This window comes from Pelophylax lessonae, assembly GCF_965119305.1.
Source record: "Pelophylax lessonae genome assembly, chromosome: 4".
Taxonomy (NCBI): domain Eukaryota; kingdom Metazoa; phylum Chordata; class Amphibia; order Anura; family Ranidae; genus Pelophylax; species Pelophylax lessonae.
Window position 1 is genome coordinate 642,552,564 of NC_138771.1, and position 23,099 is coordinate 642,575,662.

A 23,099-nucleotide genomic window follows, 5' to 3' on the forward strand; every position below is an offset into this window, starting at 1 on the left:
TTAAGACTTTCTTGTCTTCATTCATATATGTTGCTAACGTTTGATATTATATGAACACCCATGTCCTTTTATGCTAGAGTTCCTGCATCCTTGACATGATTGTACCTCTGCTTGTGTTCACTCTGGTTTTGTATTGTACTTCATGTTCGTAATATATATAATTGATAAAAAAAAAAGAATTTTGCATCAAACATAAAGCGAAGCATAGTGGCCAGTACATGTAAACATCCCCATCCTCTGCCTATTGCAGGTTAAGGGAGGGCAGTTGGCAGTGGGAAAAAAACTTGGCTCAACCGCACATTTTTGTCCATCCCAGTGGAGCCTAATACTCACTTTGCTGGTACTCTTTCATCGCTCTGGCTATAAATTCTCCAGTATCAGCTTGTGCAACAATTAGTAAGCAATGTAACCCAGTTACAAAAAAGGGAGTAGAGACAACGGCAAGATAATTATGGGGACGCTGTAATTTCTTGAATGGGCAAGGTAACAATGTCTCTAAGTTAGCAGGACAGCCAGGTTCTGGCAATAATTGCTGAGAAAATACTGATATTATTATTTATAAGTTTTTTTTTTTCTGCTTTCTTTCACATTAAATAAAAGTTTAATTATAAATAGGCCAAAATAAAACAAAAATTGGCAGAAATTACAGACCAGATAACTGGGAATAGTTAAATAATTCCTATTTTTACTGAAGAGCACTGTTTTCTAGGGATTACTTATCCTAGCAAGATATTCTCCTGGAGAGAATTCTCAATTGTATATATAAGGCCCCAATGAATATAGAAGTCATTGAATTTATAAACGTGTAGGGCTACCCACAATTATTATTACACATTGCATACCGGTTGTTCTATCTATCTATCTATCTATCTATCTATCTATCTATCGATCTATCGATTTATCTATCTATCTATCTATCTATCTATCTATCTATCTATCTATCTATCTATCTATCTATCTATCTATCTATCTATCTATCTATCTATCTATCTATCTATCATCTATCTTTATTTTGCTCTATCCCTCTGTCTTTTTCTTATGTCATTTCATCATAAATGATGCTAATATAGACTCACTAAATAATAAAATGTGTCAAAAATATTGAAAATATTGGTAAGTAGAGAAAATGTATCCATCTTTTCTACATTCGCTGTCATAGTAGAAAATGTTGATATTGATTTCCTTGCACATTATTAGCTGCCCAAAATGAACACAGCCTCACCCTTACTCTTAAGTGAACATTCAGTACCCTTTATAAATCCACTCGGTTTATAATATTATAATGTTATCCTATCATTATTATTATTTTTTATTATTATCATTATCTGAAATGACATGTTAAGGTTTAAGGCCCCATTCAGATATTATGTTGCAGGAATGAGTGTTCCTGCTTGCGATTTTAAAATAATAAATTACACACATTCCTTCTTCTCACGTATAGGGCAGCGGCCCATTCACTTCAATGGGCTGCCCTATGAGTGTTTGTTACCCAAAAGATGCTCCTGCTCCTTTTTGGGCAACAAACATGGCGTGATTTTTAATAATGCACTTTTCCACAATTGCAGCATGATTCTGTTACAAAACAATCATGGCAAAATTGCACCACCTTTGTAGGGCCATTAAGAAATATGCCCCCCAAACGCTCGTTGCACATTTTGCCGCAATTTGCAATCATGAGCAGAATCACAGAGATGCTGCTGGCATTTCCAAATGGGATAATGTGAATGTCACCTAAAGGAGATATTAGTGATTGGGTGTGGATGTCACTAAACCACTCACTGTATACTGTTGGATAACTTGAATACTATTGCTCAGAAGAGTGTTTTTCTACAATACAACTATTTTTATTATGGTATCAGTCACACATTTTTATTATAGATTTCTTTTGTGGTATAAGCAATGAACAGGACGGATATAACTAAAATTATACTCATCGGGTTTGAGGACCTACAAGATTTCAAGTATATTGTTTTTTTGTGGTTCCTACTCATCTATATGGTGACTATAACTGGAAATGTGGTAATTTTTCTATTGGTGTTGACCAGTCATCATCTTCAATCTCCTATGTTCTTCTTTCTTGGTCACTTGTCCTTTTCAGATGTTTTGCTGACTTCAAATATAGTTCCAAACATGCTTCATATAATTTTATCAGAGGGTGGCATTGTGCTCTTTGGAGGTTGTATTACTCAGGTTTATTTATTAGGTTCTGTGGCAATCACGGAGTGTCTTCTCCTCTCAGTCATGTCCATTGACCGCTACCTTGCCATATGTAAGCCATTGCATTACACAGCAATTATGAACCTGAAACTCTGTTATTATCTTGTTGTATTTTGTTGGTCACTAGGATTTGCCATAACACTCATCACAGTTTTCTTTTTGCAAACTTTGTGGTTCTGTGGCTCTAATGTGATTGATCACTTTTTCTGTGACCTTGGCCCCCTAATTGAATTGTCTTGTTCAGATGCTTCCATAGTAAAATATGAAGTCTTTATAGTTTCTAGCCTCTTGACAATTATGCCATTTGTGTTTATAACCATCACCTATGTGTATATTTTTCTGACCATCTTAAGGATAACCTCAGTTACCGGGAGGCAGAAGACCTTCTCCACCTGTAGCTCCCATCTGGCCGTTGTATGTACCTACTTTGGGGCACTGTTTGTCATGTATGTGGTTCCTTCAAGAGGACAGTCTTTGAATATGAACAAGCTGGTATCTCTGATGTACACTGTGGTCACACCATTGTTGAACCCTATAATATACAGCTTGAGGAACCATGAAATTAAATCAGTCATACAGAAACACCTATCTGTGTGCAAGAAAAGCGGGATTATTTTATTGAAAGAAATAGCATGCAGTTTGTTTTATGATTGTCTACAAAGATTTTATCAATGATGGTCATGCTGGCATTTTAACCAGGTCCAGACCTTAAAAACTGTATGGTTTATCTCCTAAAACATATAGTTCAAATTTTTTTTTTTTTTAAAGCCGTAGCGTGTGAAACACACTCAAAAGACTTCACCCGGTGCATAAAAAAGTGCACACACACAAACGTGAGGAACACAAAAAGTGCACAGGGTGTGCAAACACAAATGGTCTTCCCTCCGAAGAGGTAGGACCCGAACCTCGATCCCCCGGGGCGCAAGACTCCTGACAGGGATTTAAGGTACTCATGGTCTGTCTGGCCGAAACCGGACTGACCCCGTTCTTCAGGGGGACTGCCGAAACAGCCCCCACCGAGTACTAAGTGGGGCTCCCCCGAAGGGAGACCCCATGAGAGAGGGCGGACCAAGCCAAAAGGCCATATCCACCCCCTCCCAAGACTCAAGGTAGGGCCTGAGGACCCACACCCTACAAGTCGTGCAGGTGAAAAAAAGGTGACAGAAAGTGACAAACTACAAAGAAAAAGCACACACAAACAAAAAGGTGGGGAAAGGGAAGTGGAGAGGTGAATTAGTGCCCTTGTGAAAATACAAGGGCAGGCCTTTCCGGCCGGAATAAAAATTCCTCTGGTCGAAGCCAAAAGGCCTTGCCCAAGAGGCAGGTGCTTAAAAAAGTGTGCGTAGGTGCAGTGACCATGGTGCCAAAAAACTCAAGGCGAGCTGCCCCTCACCAGTGAGAATTAAGGCACCCCTGGGCTGCCACCCCAGGGGCACATACACTACGGGCTTTTTCTACCCCGGCCCAATGGCCAGACCGAGTGTAGCCCTTACCTACCAGGAGGTTTGGAACGTGGACAGCTTAGAGAGAGCCTGCCTTCAACTGGGGACAAGCCTTTTGCAAGGCCAGATTCAACCCAGGAGGAAAGGCCCTCCCACCGCCATCCCAATTCCTCACCAATTACATCCAGGAGCAATACTAACCGTCTTTCCCCAGCTTTCTTGCTCCCTTCAAACTGGTAGGGGCGGACCCATTCAAATCAGGAAGGCATTGGAACCATCCGGCTTTCTCTGGTTTGGCCTACTCCGGTCCTCCAGTTACGCCCAGAGCGCCCCGGTTAACTTCGGCCACCACCGATACTAACCTTCAGGTTCCATTCCAACACTGATAAGAACAGATACTACACTTGATCTTAGCCAAAAGGCCGAGAAGCGATCAAATACCTTGGATGCACGCTATATGTTATCCAGAGGATGACTACTGATTGCTGCATCCTGAGGCTTTGTGTGTTAAGGAGAGCAGTGAGCTGAGAGAGACTTCTGATGGTGAGGTGGTGTTGACTTTTTCTGTGTGAAAAGAAAACAAATAGACTATTGGTCTTCTGCTGTATGACCAGCAGTGTCTGCCCAGCATTAGGTTGGGACAGACACCATAGGTAGGTTCCTGTGTTGTGAAGGTAGACGCCCCAAGTGGCCAGGGTTTATTTTATGTTTGTTTGATTTATGCTGTTTGGATGCTTGCACTTTTTTCTAGCAAATTGGAAGAATAAACCATAGACCGTTGTTTTCAACCACTCCTCGGCTGTCTCTCTGTGTAACAAACCCACCCAAGGGGTCACCCACACCCGCTACCGAGCTAACCCATTACACTATTTTTCATATCACTGTCAAGAAATTACACTACATTGAAAAAAGTTAACAGCTGAGTTAGCAGCAAACTTGTATCATTCTGTCTATCGCTTGCGATTTTGCTCAAAAAGTGAAACAGCACTCCCACAGCCATGTTATATAAAAGACTGCAACAGTTTATGCCCTCTAAGTGGTTGTCAATGTATGTGTTCACTTCACAGTACATAAATGTACTGTAATTGAAAACTGCTCTGAAGTACTAAGAAATTAGCATCTGCCATCTAATTCCCTTATAGTTTGAACAGTATGCACTTTATTTGATACATATGCAACAAAGTCCCAGAGCTAAACACTGTGGCATCCACACTGTAAATTGTCCCAAACCAAACCAGTACAAAATGACCATCCAACAGGCAACCAAGAAGGACAGCGCTATCCAGGTGTTGGTATTTTAATAACAGTTCTCTAATGATGAACAGGCCGACGGGTGCAAAGAACCGTTTATTGGAAAGGTAGCATTGATAAAAGACAAAGAAGTCAATGATAGTCAGTAAAATGCTGTTACTGTACCAGTACCAGCCACCTTTTATTTCTGTTTTTTTTTTTTTTAAATCGAACGCGGAGTGTGGAATATGTCCTGATTCCACCGCCCCCCTTCATAAGCCACATCCATCTGGTAGTCTTTCATGTCTCTAAGGCTGGTTCTTCCTGCTCCCGGGTACAACACTTCCGCCCTGTGTGTCTGAGTCACGGTGACGTTATGCGGTGAGTGCCAGTGGGCCCGGGCTCGGCTCCCATCTGCACATGGCTTTCCTGACCAGCACTTCCATCCAGAGTGCCATTCCATTGCCTCATCCAGTGGATACAGCAGCCATTTACCGATCCTTATCGGGTTAGACCAGTCTGGTACAGTAACGGCATTTTACTGACTTTCATTGACTTCTTTGTCTTTTATCAATGCTACCTTTCCAATAAACGGTTCTTTGCATCCATTGGCCTGTTCATCATTAGAAAACTGTTATGATAATACCAACACCTGGATAGCGCTTTCCTTCTTGGTTGCCTGCACTTTATTCAATAACTAGCTGTTTGTGGATTATGTTTAAACTTGATTGTATAATATCTGTTTGATTTTTAATTGTCTCCCTAAAGTTGAACCCTATCTCTTTGTCAGAAAATATTGTTTGCATATGTTTACTTTTCAATATGTATTTAATTTTAAATTTTTTGGGGGGAAGGTATTTGGTTGGGGTTGTGACATAGGGTAAGTAGCTCTTGTGGTAGATGCGTTTATACAGTGAGTCCACGTAGACAGGAGTTATTTTTAAGGGCCTTGTAGCCCACTTTTATTAAAATGGCAGAAAGTAAAACAACAGTCCAACACAAATTTTCCCATGCAGGGTAAATGGAAAATGCAGAGTCACCTGGCTTATAAGCTCACTCAGCTTCAATTGCAGTACCACACTGTGCTTAGCAGTTACTCTGACTGAGTTGTCCAACTCTCTTGGAATACTTGGCTCTACAGCCTTTAGTCAAAGTGCCCAGCTGCATGGCCCACCTCTGGCCTATGGATTGGGGTTCTCCTGACACCCCAATAGGAGCTGACCTGACTCCTTGAACTGAGACCCTTTGTTTGTTGGCTTCTGGATGGTCCCTCTGACCCCTCAAAGAGACCTTTCAGCTCCCCCAATGGGAGCTGTTCCCAAACTGGGAGCTCTGAGCTATCATCGGCCTGGTCTATAATGACCCTGCACACCTGTGTACAGGTCTCCAGCAAAACCTGGACACAGAATTGAATGTTCTGATCCAAAACGTCAGAATCCGGAGAAAGCCAAGTACACAGCTTTCTCAGGCCATAAACACTAGTCTGGAACATCACATTTACCTTAAACACAAATCCTGTGTCACATTTCCCTATATTCTCACAATGGCAGAGCTGCATCCTGTCACAGTGGATAGATACTTACACCTTTTTTGCCCCCACAATTTAGGCTCTCCTACTTTCTCTTGAAATTCCTTTTTGAAAACTACAATCTGATGGTATAATGCAATGGACATGTATATATATATATTTTTTATTTCCAGAACACTCTTTGATGTTTTAATACCTACATAACAAATACATTCCAAGGTTATCTGTATTCTTAACTATTTTTTTGCCTTTAAGTAGTCAGCAGTATTTTTTTTTAGGTTTCCAACTTGGAAGAGGTTAGGTACACTCTTCAGCTCTCATGTTTTCCTGGACTTTTATGTAGCCTAACAACTTACCTTTTGTCTTCATTCTTCACTTTTATTTAACATTAATAAAATGTTCATACAATGTTTGTGTGTATTTATTTTATTGTGATACAAATAATGTATTTCCTTTAATATTTTTTTTCCAAAGAAGAGCAGGTAATGTTCTTAGAATGCCTGAGAGACCAAGTGGCATAGGATATGGGTCTGAAACAGATGGCATTTGTCAATAAAGGACAGGGACTGCAGTCAGGTAGTGCTCTGGATAAGCCTTTACTGCTTAGGCAGTAGATAGAGGAGACCCCTTGGATAGAGAAGACCCCTTAGGATTGCATACTCAAACCTTTCTGCGGTGGAACAGAACAGTGGAAGACACTGGGACTGGAAGAAAGAGTGGTATTTGGAGGCGCTTTATTTGTACAGAGGGATATCAGATTCCAATAAGCCCTATTCTCGTAGACCACCCACAGACTACCCACAACCTCAGAGCCAAGGTGATCATCAACATGGGGACAAAGTGCTTTACCAGCCCCCCCCCCCTTAATAAGATACCCACCCAAGTTAAGGGAATGTGGCCTGGTATGGTTCAGGGAAGGTGGGGCGCATGCCCTTTCCCCCTTTCTTTGCCAGCCAAGCTGTATGCTCAGATAACATTATGATGTGGATTTTTTGGGGGGACTTTCCATGATTTTGGCATGGCTTTTAAATGTTACCCTTAAAGCTGCTTCCACCAAAAGGAAACATTAAAAAAAATGTTTTTCCTTGGTTAAAATACCATTGGCCATGCCCAGCTTCCCATGCTATTGGATAAAAAAAAAAAAAAAACAGTGGTACTGTCATCTCCCATTTACATGATTGTGTAACGTAGGTGGAGTTTATTTTTGTTGTGAGTCCCTGTACACCTCCATTCTCCATCATTGGGGGATGGCTGGGGTTACCCTTTTTTTGGAACTCAAATTTCCATCTATGAGTGGTCAAAATGAGTTAATTTTGGAACTCCTTGAGTTGGCATTAAACCTCAACTGTCTCCAGTTTTTAGGGGTGAGTTACAGGCAGATAAGGGGCACCTCCATGGGGGTGCCAGGGGCACCTGCATATATGCCCGCCTACACCTGTGCTGGTGGGAGGAAAGTATAGTCTATTGTTCATCATTGTACCTCAGCCACGCTCAGCTGTGGCTGAGATACAAAGATGGGGTGCTCATGGTTTGGGGGTGCTCATGTGAGGAGTTATAAGACTTCCTAGCTGAATTTAATTTGAATAATAGAAACATTAGGCTTATGTACACCTTCAATCCCTTCAATCATGATCATATCTCATTTCTTGACCTCTCAATCTTCATTAAGGATGGGAAATTAGAGACAGGACTTTTAGGAAGGAGACTGTCACAAATTCCCTTCTACTGGCCTCTAGTCACCACACGCAACTTCTTATTAGAGGCATCCCAACGGGGCAGGAAAACTATAAGTGTGAAGCAGATTACCTTTACCAGGGATTTTGCGATAGGGGATACTCTCATAAAACTACTAGAGCCTCCTGTAAAAGGGCCTCATTGCTGAAAATAAGTGAACTTCTGAAAACTAGGAAGCCACGCCGAAATACTGATCAACCTGCCCCAGACAACATCATTACCAGATACAGAACCTATTGGGAAGACGTGGGTGCAATAGTAACTAAACCTTGGCCTATCTTGACACGGTCCCCTGGAATCTATCAGATTGTGTGCCCCAGACCCCTACTGGTGGCTAGGAGAGCGCGTAATCTGAGGGATAACCTAGAACATTCAGAGTTTGTATTGTAAAAATAAGTCGCGCTATGAAATGATCAATGGAGATATAAAGTCCATACAGTCCAAGCATAAAGTGAAGATGTAATCCAGGACCAGGAACCCCTAAGGGTGTATGCTTACCAGATTGAGGTAAGGTAAAGGCAGATTCTTTGAATAGAACTTGTCATCTTGATAGTAGATCCAGGTCCACGTGAACGGTTAGCTCAATGGTCATTGGATCATGGAAGTAAAGGTAAAAACGCAATAGCGTAAAACCTTACAAACTAAATTATTTAAACACCACAGTGTTCTTGAAAAATAAGTTCAATTGTGTGAATGAATAAACCTCCACCAATAAGGTTGATCACTAATAACAGTGAATTGAAAAGACCATGCAAAAAATAAAAATTAAATTAAATAATAAATGTGATGGGTACCCCTTACCAAAGGTGATAAGGGTAAACATCAAAAAATGTATGACGTGTTCTGGCTGAAGGCGCCTCTTACCGGACAACAATAATTGAATAGCCAATAAGGAGGGCAAAAGTGTGAAATTTGCGTGTTGAACCACCACCTCTTATAGCTAGATTCGCCTCTTACCATATGAAAGAAGAAATATAGCAAAAACGTGCAGATCACAATTCAGTGTGAACCCGGAGCCAATAATAAGACACACCAATAGGGGTCGCCTCTTACCAAATATAAATAGTAGTCAAGCCTGTATGGTGATCAAGCATCCAGGGACCCGACCCTTAATCTGGGGTGCTGTTTCCTCAAATATCCGGAGGTATTGCAAGTGTTCACCCACATGAAGAAAAAAAGGCTCCCATAGCGTAAAACCATTAAAATTTATTTCCAAATAAAAGCAAAGTAACTTACAACAAGACCAGGAATGAAGGAGCAATGTTTGTCAACCGCCGGCCGGACGGCTTCGCTCGCCCGCACTCTCCGGTCGCAATCCGATGACGTCAGTACGCCGTGACCCGACGACGTTTCGTCACAGATGGAATCTATCAGATTGTGGGCCCCAGACCCCTACTGGTGGCTAGGAGAGCGCGTAATCTGAGGGATAACCTAGAACATTCAGAGTTTGTAAGCACACCTTCTAATAACTGGTTGAAAGATCGGCCTGTCTCACTAATGCACTAATTATGCATTGGCCAGCACCTTAGTAGCATTAGGAATAGAAATAAAAATAAAAATAAAACCAAACAAGATCAGGGTCCCATAGCACAGCACTTTGAAACCGTCCACTTCCAGACCTGCCTGGACGGACTCTGTAAAGAGAAGGAATGGATTTTTTTATTAGTAACTTTATTGCCAAAAGGACTGAATATCGAACAAAGTCTTGAGTTCCTTTACTCGCTGTAATTACTATCAGTATTCTCCCGATGGAAGGGATTCATGTTGCCAGGATGTCCTGTTCAGTGTGGATATTCACCTTGTAGATAGCTGCATGGAGTGATCACATGACGTGCTGACGTCAATGCATTTTGCTCATCCAATCAAATGAGCTTCTTCAGGACACTGTGACTATCGTGTCTGAGGCTTTTAAAGGGGTTGGGTCAGTCATCCACCACCCCTGCAGTTTCCACCCTTCGCTGCCCTTATCAGTGTGTGCGTGCGAGTTTGCATGTGAGCCCGGGTTGTCTGTTTTTCAGTATGCAACAACATTGTCATACTGGGTTTTAATTTATGTGTGGTGAAGGTATGGTGATTTTTTTATATTTTGAGATGTACAATTTTTCATTAAACTTGATTTTTTCTAAGTAATAGCGCAGTTTGTTCCTTAATGGAGCCCCTTTGATGGGCACTTTCATCCCCTTTCCCCTTATATTTGTTTGTTAACCCTTTACCTATTAGACTAAAAAATGGCCATTTCTGCTTTTTAACATTTTGTTCCCTTTGACTTCAATGAAGTTTGGATTCGGCACCCGAACTTTACTTGTGTTCACTAAACATGCCTTAAACCGATCCAGGTATATTTGTCTCATCCCTACTAGAGAGTATTGTAACTTTTTCTATTGTATAGATGCGGTCATATTTCTGTATAAAAAAATACAGAAGTGATTGGCTTTTTTTTAAATTTCTTTTAAAGTCTTTGTTGAGTTTTGCTAATTCTGGAGTTTAGCCGCTTTTCTGTTTCTACACATACTGTTATGATGTCACCTGCTACTCACAGCATATTAAACAGACCAATGTATTATGCATACACTGAGTCATAACTCATACAGTATGTCCCACACAAAAATTAGAGTTCCAGTATAAACCATGCTGTTTTAAGTAATACAAAAATGGATAATTATATTATTTTTATTTGTCAAAAATATGTACTCTGAGATTAATGCACAGCCATTTCTGCACCATGTCATCATCACTGAAAAAAAAAAATCAATATAACAAATACTGTTACATTTCACAAACTCATACAAAGTAAATTATTCATCTTTAATGAAAACCACCCAAAGCGCTAAATCTGAACTACTTAAAAATTCTAACATGCACCGCAGCATCAAACTAGCCCCTAATGTAGACCCCTAAATATGAAAGTAAATGTCAATCTGTAACAACTAAAACAATTATAAAATAAAATGTGCCCTTTTGATGATAAATTTTATTGATCCAAAATTAACATGCTATTGACTTATTGACCAATCTAACTAGTTTGTTTAACCACTTAAGCCCCGGAGGATTTGGCTGCTAAACGACCAGGGGGTATTTTGTGATTCGGCACTGCGTGACTTTAACGGACAATTGCGCGGTCGTGCGACGCTGTACCTAAACGAATTTGGCGTCCTTTTTTTCCCACAAACAGAGCTTTCTTTTGGTGGTATTTGATCACCTGTGCGATTTTTTGATCATGTGCTATAAACAAAAAAAGAGCGTCAATTTTGCAAAAATAGCAATATTTTTCACATTTTTTTATATGAAATTCCCCCCCAAAAAAATGTAAAAATCAAAATTTTTTAACATTTTCGGCCAATTTGTTTTATGCTACATATTTTTGGTAAAAAAAAAATCGCAAAAAGCGTATTTTGATTGGTTTGCGCAAAAGTTATCGCGTTTACTAACAAAGGGAAAGATTTTTGTCATTTTTGTTGTTTTTTTTTAACGCGTAATGGCGGCGATCTGCGATTTTTTTGCGGTACTGCGACATTGGGGCGGACAGATCGGACCCTTGACTGACATTTTTGACACTTTTGGGGTTACCAGTGACATTTCTACAGTAATCAGTGCTATACATATGCACTGTTACTGTAAAAATACACTGGTAGTGAAGGGGTTAACTTTATTTGGGAGGGAGGGGCTGTGTGTGTCCCTAGGGGCGTGCTTTCTACTGTGATTGGCTGTGGCTTCAGCTGTAAGGACACTGATCAACTAATCTACATAGTAGATCCGTGTGATCAGTGTCTTTACACCGAGGAGAATGACAGGCAGCTTGTTTACACAAGCTGCCTGACATTCTCCCTCTCCCCCGCCGATCGCAGAGTGGCCGGCGGACATCGGGTCCGCCGGTCACACGTGCGGGGGGGTCTGTGACCGCGCGGGAGCGCGGCGCGCGCTCGCTCCCCAGACCCTCCCAGGCTAGTGACGTACCGATACGTCACTCTGCCTGTGAGGGGCTGACCGCCGCAGTATATAGTCGTGCGGCGGTCGGCAAGCGGTTAACAAAAATGTGCTTTTGCATTTCTTTGGAAGGGCTGTTTCTAACCAGCTGCAGATACTGGATGTACTACAGTGGGCCCATAGCCGAAATTGCTTATGATTATTTATGAAGCTTTAAGTTGGTCAAATAGGGATGGTCATTCGCCTGGTTCAGCAAATTTCGATCCATGTACTGTATGGGCATGCTGATTAAATACCCAATCAAGTGAAAGGAATAAAAAAAAATGATTTAGCGAATGAATACTTATCTAATTATTTCATATATTTACAGTATATATCCATTATATATTGCACAGCACAAAGTAATCTTTCACATCTAATGCAGCCTTGCTCAGCCAAGGTTCCACAGTATTCCTTCAGAGGTTGTAAGAGTTTTTTTGAGCCGTTAGAAATGTATCCCTCTCAGATAAGTAACTGCTGACACCAATGGAATTTTTAGCTATCTGACCACACATGGAAGCAGCATTCTTCACAGTGACCATCATACTAATGTACGGATATAGTACTTATTAGCAGGGGTTTACTAGGACTGGGAAATTCTTTCAAGAGTTCCTTGGTGGTAAAGGTTGAGAAAGACTGTACCAACTTGGGTATTGAGAAATTTTCTACACAATTTCAGGCAGTAGTTACCCACATATTAATAGCAGCGAGATTATCCATCACCTCCAAATGGAAGACAATAGATGCACCAAATCTCACAGACACCATTATTAGAGTGAAAACTCACTATAACTATGAGAAGTTCTTTGCCTACTCTAATGATTCATATACCCGTTTCCTGAACATGTGGTAGATGTGGGTTGCACACTACCCAGAATCTCCTACTTAAGCAAGATATATTTAAGATTGATTGATATTTAATGACCTTAATGAAAACTAAAAAAAAAACCTTTCAGGTGGTAATATTGTTTATTTTCTTCCTTTTTGTTACTTATTTTATTTTCGTTCTTATTTTCTCTCTCATTTATTTATTTTTTTATAAAACTTTTTAGGCTCGGTTTCCACTAGTGCGACTTGCGGTGCGACTTGACACATGTCAAGTCGCATGACAAGTCAAAACCCATTGTTTTCAATATGGACCGTTTCCACTGCTGCGACTCAAGACGCAGCGTCTTCAAAATTGCTTCTTGCACTACTTTGGGCCGACTTTAGTGCGATATGTCCCTCATAGAAGGTAATGTAAGTCGCAACGAAGTCGCAGTACACGGTTTTGAACGCGACTTCGTCTCGACTTCGTTGCGATTTGCACGGAAGTTTACAGTAAATTTTTTTTATTGTTATGTTCCGCCCCAAATCACATGATCTCTGCACCTCCCAAGAACATCACTTCCCATAGTTAGCAGAGGAGAGGAGAGTGTTATATACAGCAAGCATGCCAAGATCCAGGAAGAATAAAAGAACTTCTCATGATAATGAGGAGATTATACGTCTGGTCAGAGCTCGCCCCTCAATATACGACACCCGAGACCCCTTATATAAGGACCATGTGAGGAAGGAGAGAGCATGGCTGGAGATTGCAAGGATCTATTTTGAAAATTGGGACTGTCTTACAAGTACAGAACGGACTGAAAAATGTAAGTGTTTCATATATGCAATTTATCACATTGCTGCTTGCCCCCATATGTACAGTACAGTACCGTTATTTTCTTTTTTTCAGTGCACTCCTTACAAACCAGATGGAGAAGCATAAAGGACTGCTATAACCGCTATCTCAGAAAATTACGAGAAGCAAGGAGTGGTTCTGGGTCCTCCAGAATTGTCCCTTATGCGCATGCCCAGGAGCTGGAATTTTTAAGGCCGGTGTTGGAGATGCGAGAGTAAGTTGTCAGCATTTTTTTAGATACTGTAGTTGACATATAAAATATATTAATATTCCTAAAATTTGAAATGTATTCATTATATTTCAGAACCCAAGCAAGCTGGCAAGACTCCTCACTTGGTTCTGAACAGCAGGAGGGGTCACAGGAGGCGGCAGCGGAGGAGGAGGAGGAGGAGGGATGCCAAGACCCTGGTGACCCTGACCCTGATGGTGAGGAATCAGAGGGAGTAATATCAAGACCATTGTCCATTATTGATTCTCCTGCTGCGGTGGAGGCTGAACCAGGGCCTAGTACAGAACAAAGGCCTTCACGAAGATCTTCCTCAAGGTCTTCATCAAGGGCGAATCCTAGGGGTGGTAAACCCATGGAGGAGGTTCTGAAGGTGGTGAAGGAAATGAACGCACACATGAAGGAAAGCATGTGTGATGACACTGCTTTCATGACCGTGCTGTTGGGTATGTGCAAGCAGGTCCCCCCTGAGAAAAAGTATGCACTAAGGATGGCTCTCATGTCAACCGCCCAATCTTTTGTGGTTGGGGAGGCAAGCTCTACAGCATGTATGGAAACCCCCCCCCCCCCACCACACATATCCCCCCAATTACCAGTACCCACCACCACCACCACCACCACCACCACCAAGTTCACAGTATGGGCACCAAGTTAATCGCCCATACTACGATGAGTATGGCAACATGCCGAATATCTCCAGGCCCCGCATGTTGCACCCAATACCGCCCCCTATTGCCTCCACCCTTGGCACACCAAGACCTTACCAACCTGCTCCCATGCAGGTTACGCCTTTCCCGGAAAGGCAATACCGTCAGGGATCTGCAAGTGATTACCCAAGCCCATCTGGCCCATCAAATATTTCTCATTCTGGGTCCACTGAATCTCCAATTATATACCAGGAATTGTAATTTTTTTTGTTTTTGGTGTTGTTAACATTTTACCTGTTAATTTATTTTTTCATTGTTTTGGTGCTGGTATCTCCAAAACATTGGTGATGTTGTTATAAAAAGTTTATTTTTTTCTAAATTTTGAAAAAAAAAAAAAATAAAAAAAATTACCTTGTTACTCTACTCTGTGGTTTTTGTTTGGATTATTTTTGCTTCTATAGTACTGTCAATAATGTGTGTATGCTATATAATTATATCTACAGTAGAAAACAGCAAAACAGAAGGTTAAGCAATGTATTTTTATTATAGCTAGAACTGGAACAATATGCAGACTTTGGTTATAATTGCACAGAAATATAAGGAAAACATAACAGAATTTTATTCAAAATTGGACTGTGTTGGAACGTGTGATACATTATGAAATAGCGTCCAGCTGCCAGGGGACAGAACCAGCAGCAGACATGAAAAAGGATGTGAATCCCTCACGCACAGTAGCACCATTGCTTGTGCCCCTACTGGCACTCAAACTTGCACCCTCCATGTCATTCATGCCACAATCTTCATGATTGTACCCATCACGAAGTGCAACATAGTTGTGAAGAACACATGCTGCTTTGACTGCACATATTGCATTATCCATTTTTAAATTGATAGATGTGTGCAGGAACCTCCACTTGTTAGCTAAAATTCCAAAGGCGCATTCAACAACTCGTCTTGCCCTGGTTAAGCGGTAGTTGAAAACTCTTTTTTCCACAGTCAGAGACCGATTTGAATAGGGCCTTAAGAGATGATGACTGAGAGCGAAAGCCTCATCTCCAACAAAAACAAATGGCTGTGGTGGTCCGTTTGTCCCTGGTAGTGGACAGTCCGGTGGCAGCTGAAGTCCATCTTCCCTCAACATTCTTCCGAATGTGGATCTCGCAAATATGCTCGAGTCTGAGCTGCTTCCATACGAACCTATGTCTACATAGCTAAAACAGTATTTGGCATCAGCCACTGCTAGTAAGACAAAAGAAAAGTATTTTTTGTAGTTGAAGAATTTACTTCCACTGCCAATGGGCTTCAATATTCTAATGTGTTTTCCGTCAATTGCACCAACACAATTTGGAAAATTGCAGTGGTCCCAGAAATATTCTGCTATCTTGCACCAGTCTTCTGTAGTGGGTTTCTTCAGGACCAAATCCTTAAGAACATTCCAGATGGCTCTGCAGGTATCATGGATAATATAGCTGGCAGTAGTTTTGCCAACCAAGAACTCATAATGTAAACTTGTAAAGGTATGTCCAGTTGCCAGGTACCTAAAAATAAAAAAATAATGTTAGAATGATGCATAAACTGGCTTGGACGAAGGTACCTGAGGAAATGAAGGAAGAAGATAGGCAGGAGAAAGACACTGTTGAAAAAAACATGGCAAACATAATCACAACCACTACTACATATATGTTACATGATAATTACATGATAATGTGTCTCTCCAAATGCCTCAGGAGGTAAGTAGGTTGGAAAATTTACCTCAATGTGATAATCAGTCTTTCTATGGGCGGAATACTCCTTCTGAATCTAGTGTTTTGTCTCTCTAGATGTGTGGAGAGCAGAGCCAACAATTCATCAAAACTGTAAAAAAAAAACATATATGGCATTTATCAACATTATCCATGTAAAAAATAACATACATAGAGACATATTTGTTAAAGAGTTGACATGAACATATGTTCTGACCTTTTAATTGACATCCGTGTGTAATTAAAGAATTTGTCTTCATGAGCACGGAGGTCATGATAAAGGATCCTGAACTGGCCTCTCTCTTCCCTTTGGGAGATGACAGGATGGATCCAGAAGCGATGCCTTCTCCTTCTCCTGTCCTCTTCTTCCTCATCAATAACAGCTGCTACAGCAGCCATAATTACTGCTGCTCCAACATACTGCATAGCCAACATGTTTCCTGCAACATACACTACTATTCCAAAACAGGAAATGACATCACTTGCAGGAAAAGGAATTACATCACTAGCAGGAAAAGGAATCTTTTATGTGCAAGTCGCATACATCAAAGTCGCAACAAGTCGTAGCCGCAACAAGTCGTAAATTCGTACACAAGTCGCGCGTTTATCAAAGTACAAAGTCGCTATTGAAGACGCGCGACTTTGAAGTCGCACTAGTGGAAACCCAGCCTTATTGGATTTAAAACAGAGATAAACAGTAAGAGCATACAACAATACAACGAATCAAACAGCGTTTCCTGACCAGGTAGTTCCGCCACAAGCTGAAGTATCAATGACAGTATAACAGTTTTGAGTGATATAGTAATCATCACTAAGAAATAATTAGTGGTCATATAAGTGCAGTAGAACAATTGGGTGAAGATGGACTATCAGGTGGAGTAAAGCATTCAGAGAAGTGTGAACAATCTAAGGATGTGGATCCTTGCACCGCATATGCTTTGCTTGATGAAACAAATAGAATTTACATCTGGAGGCAGCCTTTACACACACAGTCATAAATCTATGATCAATTGTACTCATTGAGGCAGTCGCATGGCTCCACGCTCGGGCACCCCATCAGGGATCTACAGCTGTGCCCCAGCGTGGGGCAGTAGAAGATATGTCTATTAATGTGGAGGTAACATGTTTGGGAGGGGAGGAATGAGCAATCATTGTTCAAGCCATAGAGACCAAGGTTGCCATAGTTCGTTCACACAAACTTTTGAGTGGTTTTTAAGAGACAATGTACTTTCATATGTGAAATGAGTATTGGTGAGGTCTATGACTCCCTGAATGGACGGAGCGGTCACCTGTTTCCATTTCCTCCTTATGCTGAGTCTGGCAGCTAAGAGGATATGTGTCATGGTATGTCTTAAATGCTTAGGAAAGTCCCCTATTCCAAGGGAAAGAAGAGCCAATCCCGGAGCTGGTTCAATGTGTGAATGGAAGACATTGGACATAAGTTGAAAGACTGAGCTCCAGTTAGTGTGTAGGAGTATATTAAAAAAAGAATAGCGCACACATGCAAAAGAAATGACTATCAAATATGGAGACAATCCATAAATAAAAATGGGGATTTGGTCCCACCATATGGCCATATCGTGCTCAAGCCCACCACTACGTCAAAGTACCCCATTGTCAGTGGGTCCTACACTATCCATAAAAAAGGATGAATCCAGCCTCTCTAAACCATTGGAGATAACACTCCTTGCTGGGAGAGATGCGCAACTGCACTACTAGGGACTCCTCCTATATCTACTTGATAGTGGACACTGATAGATTACAGGTGTGTGTGTGGGGGGGTGGGGTGCTCAACCTCAGAAATCTGGTCAGACCGAATACATAATAAACAATCCATAAATAAAAATGGGGATTTGGTCCCACCATATGGCCATATTATGCTTCGACCAAATCCCCATTTTTGACCATGTCTCCATATTTGATAGTCATTTCCTTTGCATGTGTGCACTATTCTTTTTTAATATACATGTCGCTTGGTTCATAGCTGCACCGGCTTTAGATATACATGTTCAGGGTTTGCTCCCCCATTTTTTTGCTTTTTTATTATGTATTCGGTCTGACCAGACTTCTGGGGTTGAGCACCCCACCTCCCACACACACCTGTACTCTATCAGTGTCCACTATCAAGTAGATATAGGAGGAGTCTCTTGTAGTACAGTTGCACATCTCTCCCAGCAAGGAGTGTTATCTTTAAGGGTTAGAGAGGCTGGATTCATCCTTTTTTATGGATAGTGTAGGACCCACTGACAATGGGGTACTTTGACGTAGTGGTGGGCTTGAGCACGATATGGCCATATGGTTTGACCAAATCCCCATTTTTATTTATGGATTGTCTCCATATTTGATAGTCATTTCTTTTGCATGTGTGCGCTATTCTTTTTTAATATACATGTCGCTTGGTTCATAGCTACATACATGTTCAGGGTTTGCTCCCCCAATTTTTTGCTTGTTTAAGTGTGTAGGAGTGGGCATTGCCAAAAGATATGTAAGAAATCCTCTTTATGACCGCATTGTCTCCAGCAGTTGCCATCATTGTCTTTGTCAAACTTGTGTACCCTATCAGGTGTGAGATACCATCTCATAGAGATTTTAATGGAAAGTTCCCATAGATTGGAGCAGCTAGTAGAAGAATATATGGAATTATACGCTTGTATCCAATGCCTATCGGAAAAATAATGGGTTTCCAGATCCCTTTCCCATTGTTTGTGGGGAGAGGATTTGGTGAAGATTGCTTTTTGTTGGAGGAGATTATAGAAGACAGTTATTCCCTTTTGGTGGGGGGTGGGGGGTGGGTGGTGACGTTCAATAGGTCTAGGCCGGTTTGTGAATAGTTAATGGCCACATAGTTAGGGAAGACACATAGCGTCTTACTCACATGTAGGTAAAGTAGGCATTGTTAGGTAGATTAAAATTAGCTTGTAAGGTGTGGAATGGAATGATTTTAGAGTCATGGAAAAGGTCATTCATTTCTGTAATGCCAAGTCTGTGCCAGTCAGAAAAGTAAGAGAGGTCTATGAGTGTGTACAGCGCTGATATTGGGATTTTGAGATCTATTCGGTCAGGAAAGATTGAACTTTGTGTGGACAGTAATTTCCAGGCCTTGGCCATGGCGATCATAGAAGGAGGGAAATGAGTCGGGGTCTTAGCTCCCAAAGTGGTGGATAGTAACAAGGACGATAGGTCGCGTCTGTTGCAGTATGTGGATTCTATATCGCTCCAGAGTGTGGATGGAGCAGGTTTAAACCATTCTCTTAGTTGGGTGAGGATGGAGGCTAGATAGTAGTCATATATGTCCACATAGCCAGCTCCTCCTAGCTTGCGGTGTTTGATCAATTTGACATGTGCACATCTAGATTTCTGGCCTTGCTATACAAATGCGGATAATATAGATTGTACAGATCTAAAAAATTGTTTTGGGATGGGATTCGGCAGCGTTCTGAACAAATATAATAGTTGCAGAAGATACATCATTTTGAATGCTGCTAATCTCCCTAACCAGGAAAACTCAGAGGACGCCAGTTTTTTAAGGTCAGTCTGGAGTTTGGTGCATGCGGGTACATAGTTGAATTTATATAATGTTTTTGGTGATGCAGTCAGTTGGATACCTAAATAAGACAAACTATGGTCTGCCCATGCATATGGGAATTGTTGTTGCATTCGATTGCTGGTAGTAGCATCTACACCAATGTTTAGAATATGATATTTAGTTTCATTGACTTTATATAAGGATACATCACCAAACCATTGCAGCGTCCTCTGAATTTCCGGCAAAGAATTTGTTGGGTCAGTAATCATGAGAATTACGTAATCCGTAAAGAGGCTGATCTTGTGTTGTTGACCTGCTACCTGATTGGTCCTTGTGTATAATAGTTGGGAGGACGTCAAGAAGTCTAGTGGCTATTAATTTGGCGTATATTTTCACATCCATGTTTAGAAGAGAAATTGGCCTGAAGTTTTGGGGATGGTTTTGTTCCTTCCCGGTTTCGGTAATGTCACAATCATTGCACTCAGCATTTCATTAGGGAAAAAAGAGGAGGCGACAGCAGAATTGAAAACCTTACTCAGCAGAGGTATTAATGAACGGGAGAATTTTTTATAATATTCGGCCGTGAAACCATCTGGACCCAGTGATTTCAGGTTAGGGAGATTGGATATGGCTCGAGCTATCTCTTGAGCGGTAAAGGGTTGGTTAAGGTCCTCCAATTGTTGGAGGGGAATGGAAGGTAATTTGATGCGATCTAAAAATGCTTGTATTTCGGAGGGTGTGGGTTGATGAGTCACTGGGTCATCTTTAATATTGTAGAGAGTTTCTTAATAGGAGCTAAAAGCATCTGCTATTAGGTTGGGGTGGAAGATATATGGGATCCTAGCTTTAAGGCGTTGGCCTTTAATGCCTAAGGCCATGGCTTTATTAGCTTTATTGCTAGTGGAGTAGGTGAATGCTTTCCATTTTTTGTAGCTATCTCTATACCTTTCTAATAAAATAGCTCTAAGTTCCTGTCTCAAGGCGAAAATTTGCACATGGAGAGTTTGGGAGGGGTTTTGTTTATTTTGGGAATCAATGGTGGAGAGTTGCTTAGTAATGTCATCTATATGCTGCGACCTTCTCTTCCTTTCCCTAAAACCCAATTGCATAAACACACCACGCAGGACAGCTTTGTGGGCATTCCACACGACCAGCGGGCCAGAGTCTGGTTGTAAATTAAAGGAGAAATATTCATCCAATTGTTTTTGGGCCTCGTCCGCATAGGATGGGTTGGAGATGAGGTGATTATGTAAACGCCACACAAAAGTGGAGTGGGAAGGCGGACCCGTAGCTACGGTAACACTAATTGGAGAGTGATCTGACCAAGTGACCGTGTGGATTTCTGTCGCTATAATGCGGTCTAGAAGCCATTTGTCAAACAGGCAGAGGTCTATACGTGAGTAGGTCCGTGATGCAGGGAGAGAAATGTATAATCCCTCTCTGACCCATGACAGCACCTCCACACGTCAAATAATTCATTTGACCATAGGTATTTTCAGAGAGGGGACTCATCCCGTTTGGGATTGGCAGTTGAGTCCATAGCAATGTCCGGTACTAGATTAAAGTCTCCACAGATTAGTAGACTGCCAAACTGTAGTTTTTTTATCTTACGCACGGCTTTTCTTATAAACGCCATTTGCCGTTGGTTGGGTGCATAGAGATTAATGATAGTATAATGCTTATTATCTATAGAACACTTAAGAATAATATATCGGCCTTTAGGATCATGGATATCCTCATACGGTTGGAAGGCTATCGTGTCTCTGATAGCTATGAGTTCACCCTTACGTTTTTTCTCCTCGGATGCTTGGTAGACAAAGGGAAATTGCTTGTGGCTACAACGTGGAGGTGAACTTTGGGCGAAGTGCGTTTCTTGGATACACAAAATGTCCCCTTGTAGAGAGGTGGTGGTAGTCCACATGGAAGCTCGTTTGGCTGGGTGGGTTATCCCTTTTGCATTTAGTGATATGACTTTAAAGGACATGGTGGTTTTTGATGTGGTGTAATAATAGAAAAGTACTTACAAACTCCCTGGATTCGGAAGAGAATGTTCTGGAGTAAAGCAAAGTGGAAGTGATCGTAGAAAAGGTGATGCAGCTTCAGGGCTGGCTGTCCTCCAGTGGTCAGCAGGCAAATGCAGTATGATGGACTTTATGTGTTGCTCCTCAGAAGAGAGAAAAAAATAGAAAAATATACAGAAAAGACAAACAAAAAAGTGTGTTAACAGTGAATTAAATGGCGCACTATAACACCAACAGGTGTAATCCAATCAGCAAGATGTTTCCTTTTTATAGGCTTGCTGATGTGAAAGTGGGGATAGTCCACGAGATGTAGACAAAGGAGATTGTCTGAACGTTAAACATTAAGGTAGTAGTCCAGCCGGACTTCTGGAAGCTCTGTACTGGAAGCATACGCAGGTCATGGGTGGGGTTTTGTTCTCATGGGCCCAGGTCGCTGTCACGGACGAGGGGAGGAAGACTTCCGTTGTTGGTCCTGATACCCCAGGGGGGGGGGGGTCATGGATGATACCCCACGAGTGGAGGAGTTTCATGCCGCCCTCAATGGTAGAGATTGTGTGAGGAATACTGTTATGTGGGACCATCAGGGTTGCTGGGTGTCGCCACTTATAAATAATTTTATGGTTCGACAGAGCTTTGGTGAGAGATTTCAATTGCCTTCTTTGTTGCAATGTGTGTTGAGATAGGTTGGCAAATAATTGGATATCTGCGTAGGGAGCAGGCAGAGTACCCAGGTGTCTGGACACTTGTAGGATTTTTTCTTTGGCAGGATAGAAGTGTATGCGGAGCAGCACATCCCTAGCCCTATAACGCCAAACGTATCATATGTGATACATGAGTTTTTGAGCCCTCTGCATGAGCGGCGTGACAATATTTTCCCTGAAAAACCCGATGTATACAATTATATACATGCAGTACATGGATAATCCACCAGGGGGAAGTAATCGTCTCACTAGACAGCTTTCCAGCCATGCTACAAGACTGCCATTAACCGGTTGCCGACCGCCGCACGACTATATACTGCGGCGGTCAGCCCCGGCCAGGCAGAGTGACGTATCGGTACGTCACTCGCCTGTCACTGACTTGCGAGCCTATCGCGGCTCGTTCACAGGCAAGTCAGTGCGTGTGACCGGCGGACTCGATGTCCGCCAGTCACACTGCGA

The 23,099-nt window shown here is 41.7% G+C and overlaps 2 protein-coding genes across 2 annotated transcripts; one reads left to right on the plus strand and one right to left on the minus strand.

Moving 5' to 3' along the window:
- Window positions 1–1,899: 1,899 nt before the first annotated feature.
- LOC309552922 (olfactory receptor 6B1-like) lies at window positions 1,900–2,892 on the plus strand (the record flags this gene model as incomplete). The annotated part of the gene is made up of 1 exon (XM_082253829.1): window positions 1,900–2,892. The coding sequence occupies one exon, from the start codon at window positions 1,900–1,902 to the stop codon at window positions 2,890–2,892; it is 993 nt and encodes a 330-aa protein (XP_082109955.1).
- Window positions 2,893–8,139: 5,247 nt separating this feature from the next.
- LOC309552923 (uncharacterized protein) lies at window positions 8,140–19,500 on the minus strand (the record flags this gene model as incomplete). The annotated part of the gene is made up of 3 exons (XM_082253830.1): window positions 8,140–8,201; window positions 15,419–15,960; window positions 19,268–19,500. The coding sequence occupies 3 exons, from the start codon at window positions 19,498–19,500 to the stop codon at window positions 8,140–8,142; spliced, it is 837 nt and encodes a 278-aa protein (XP_082109956.1).
- Between the last annotated feature and the right edge of the window lie 3,599 nt (window positions 19,501–23,099).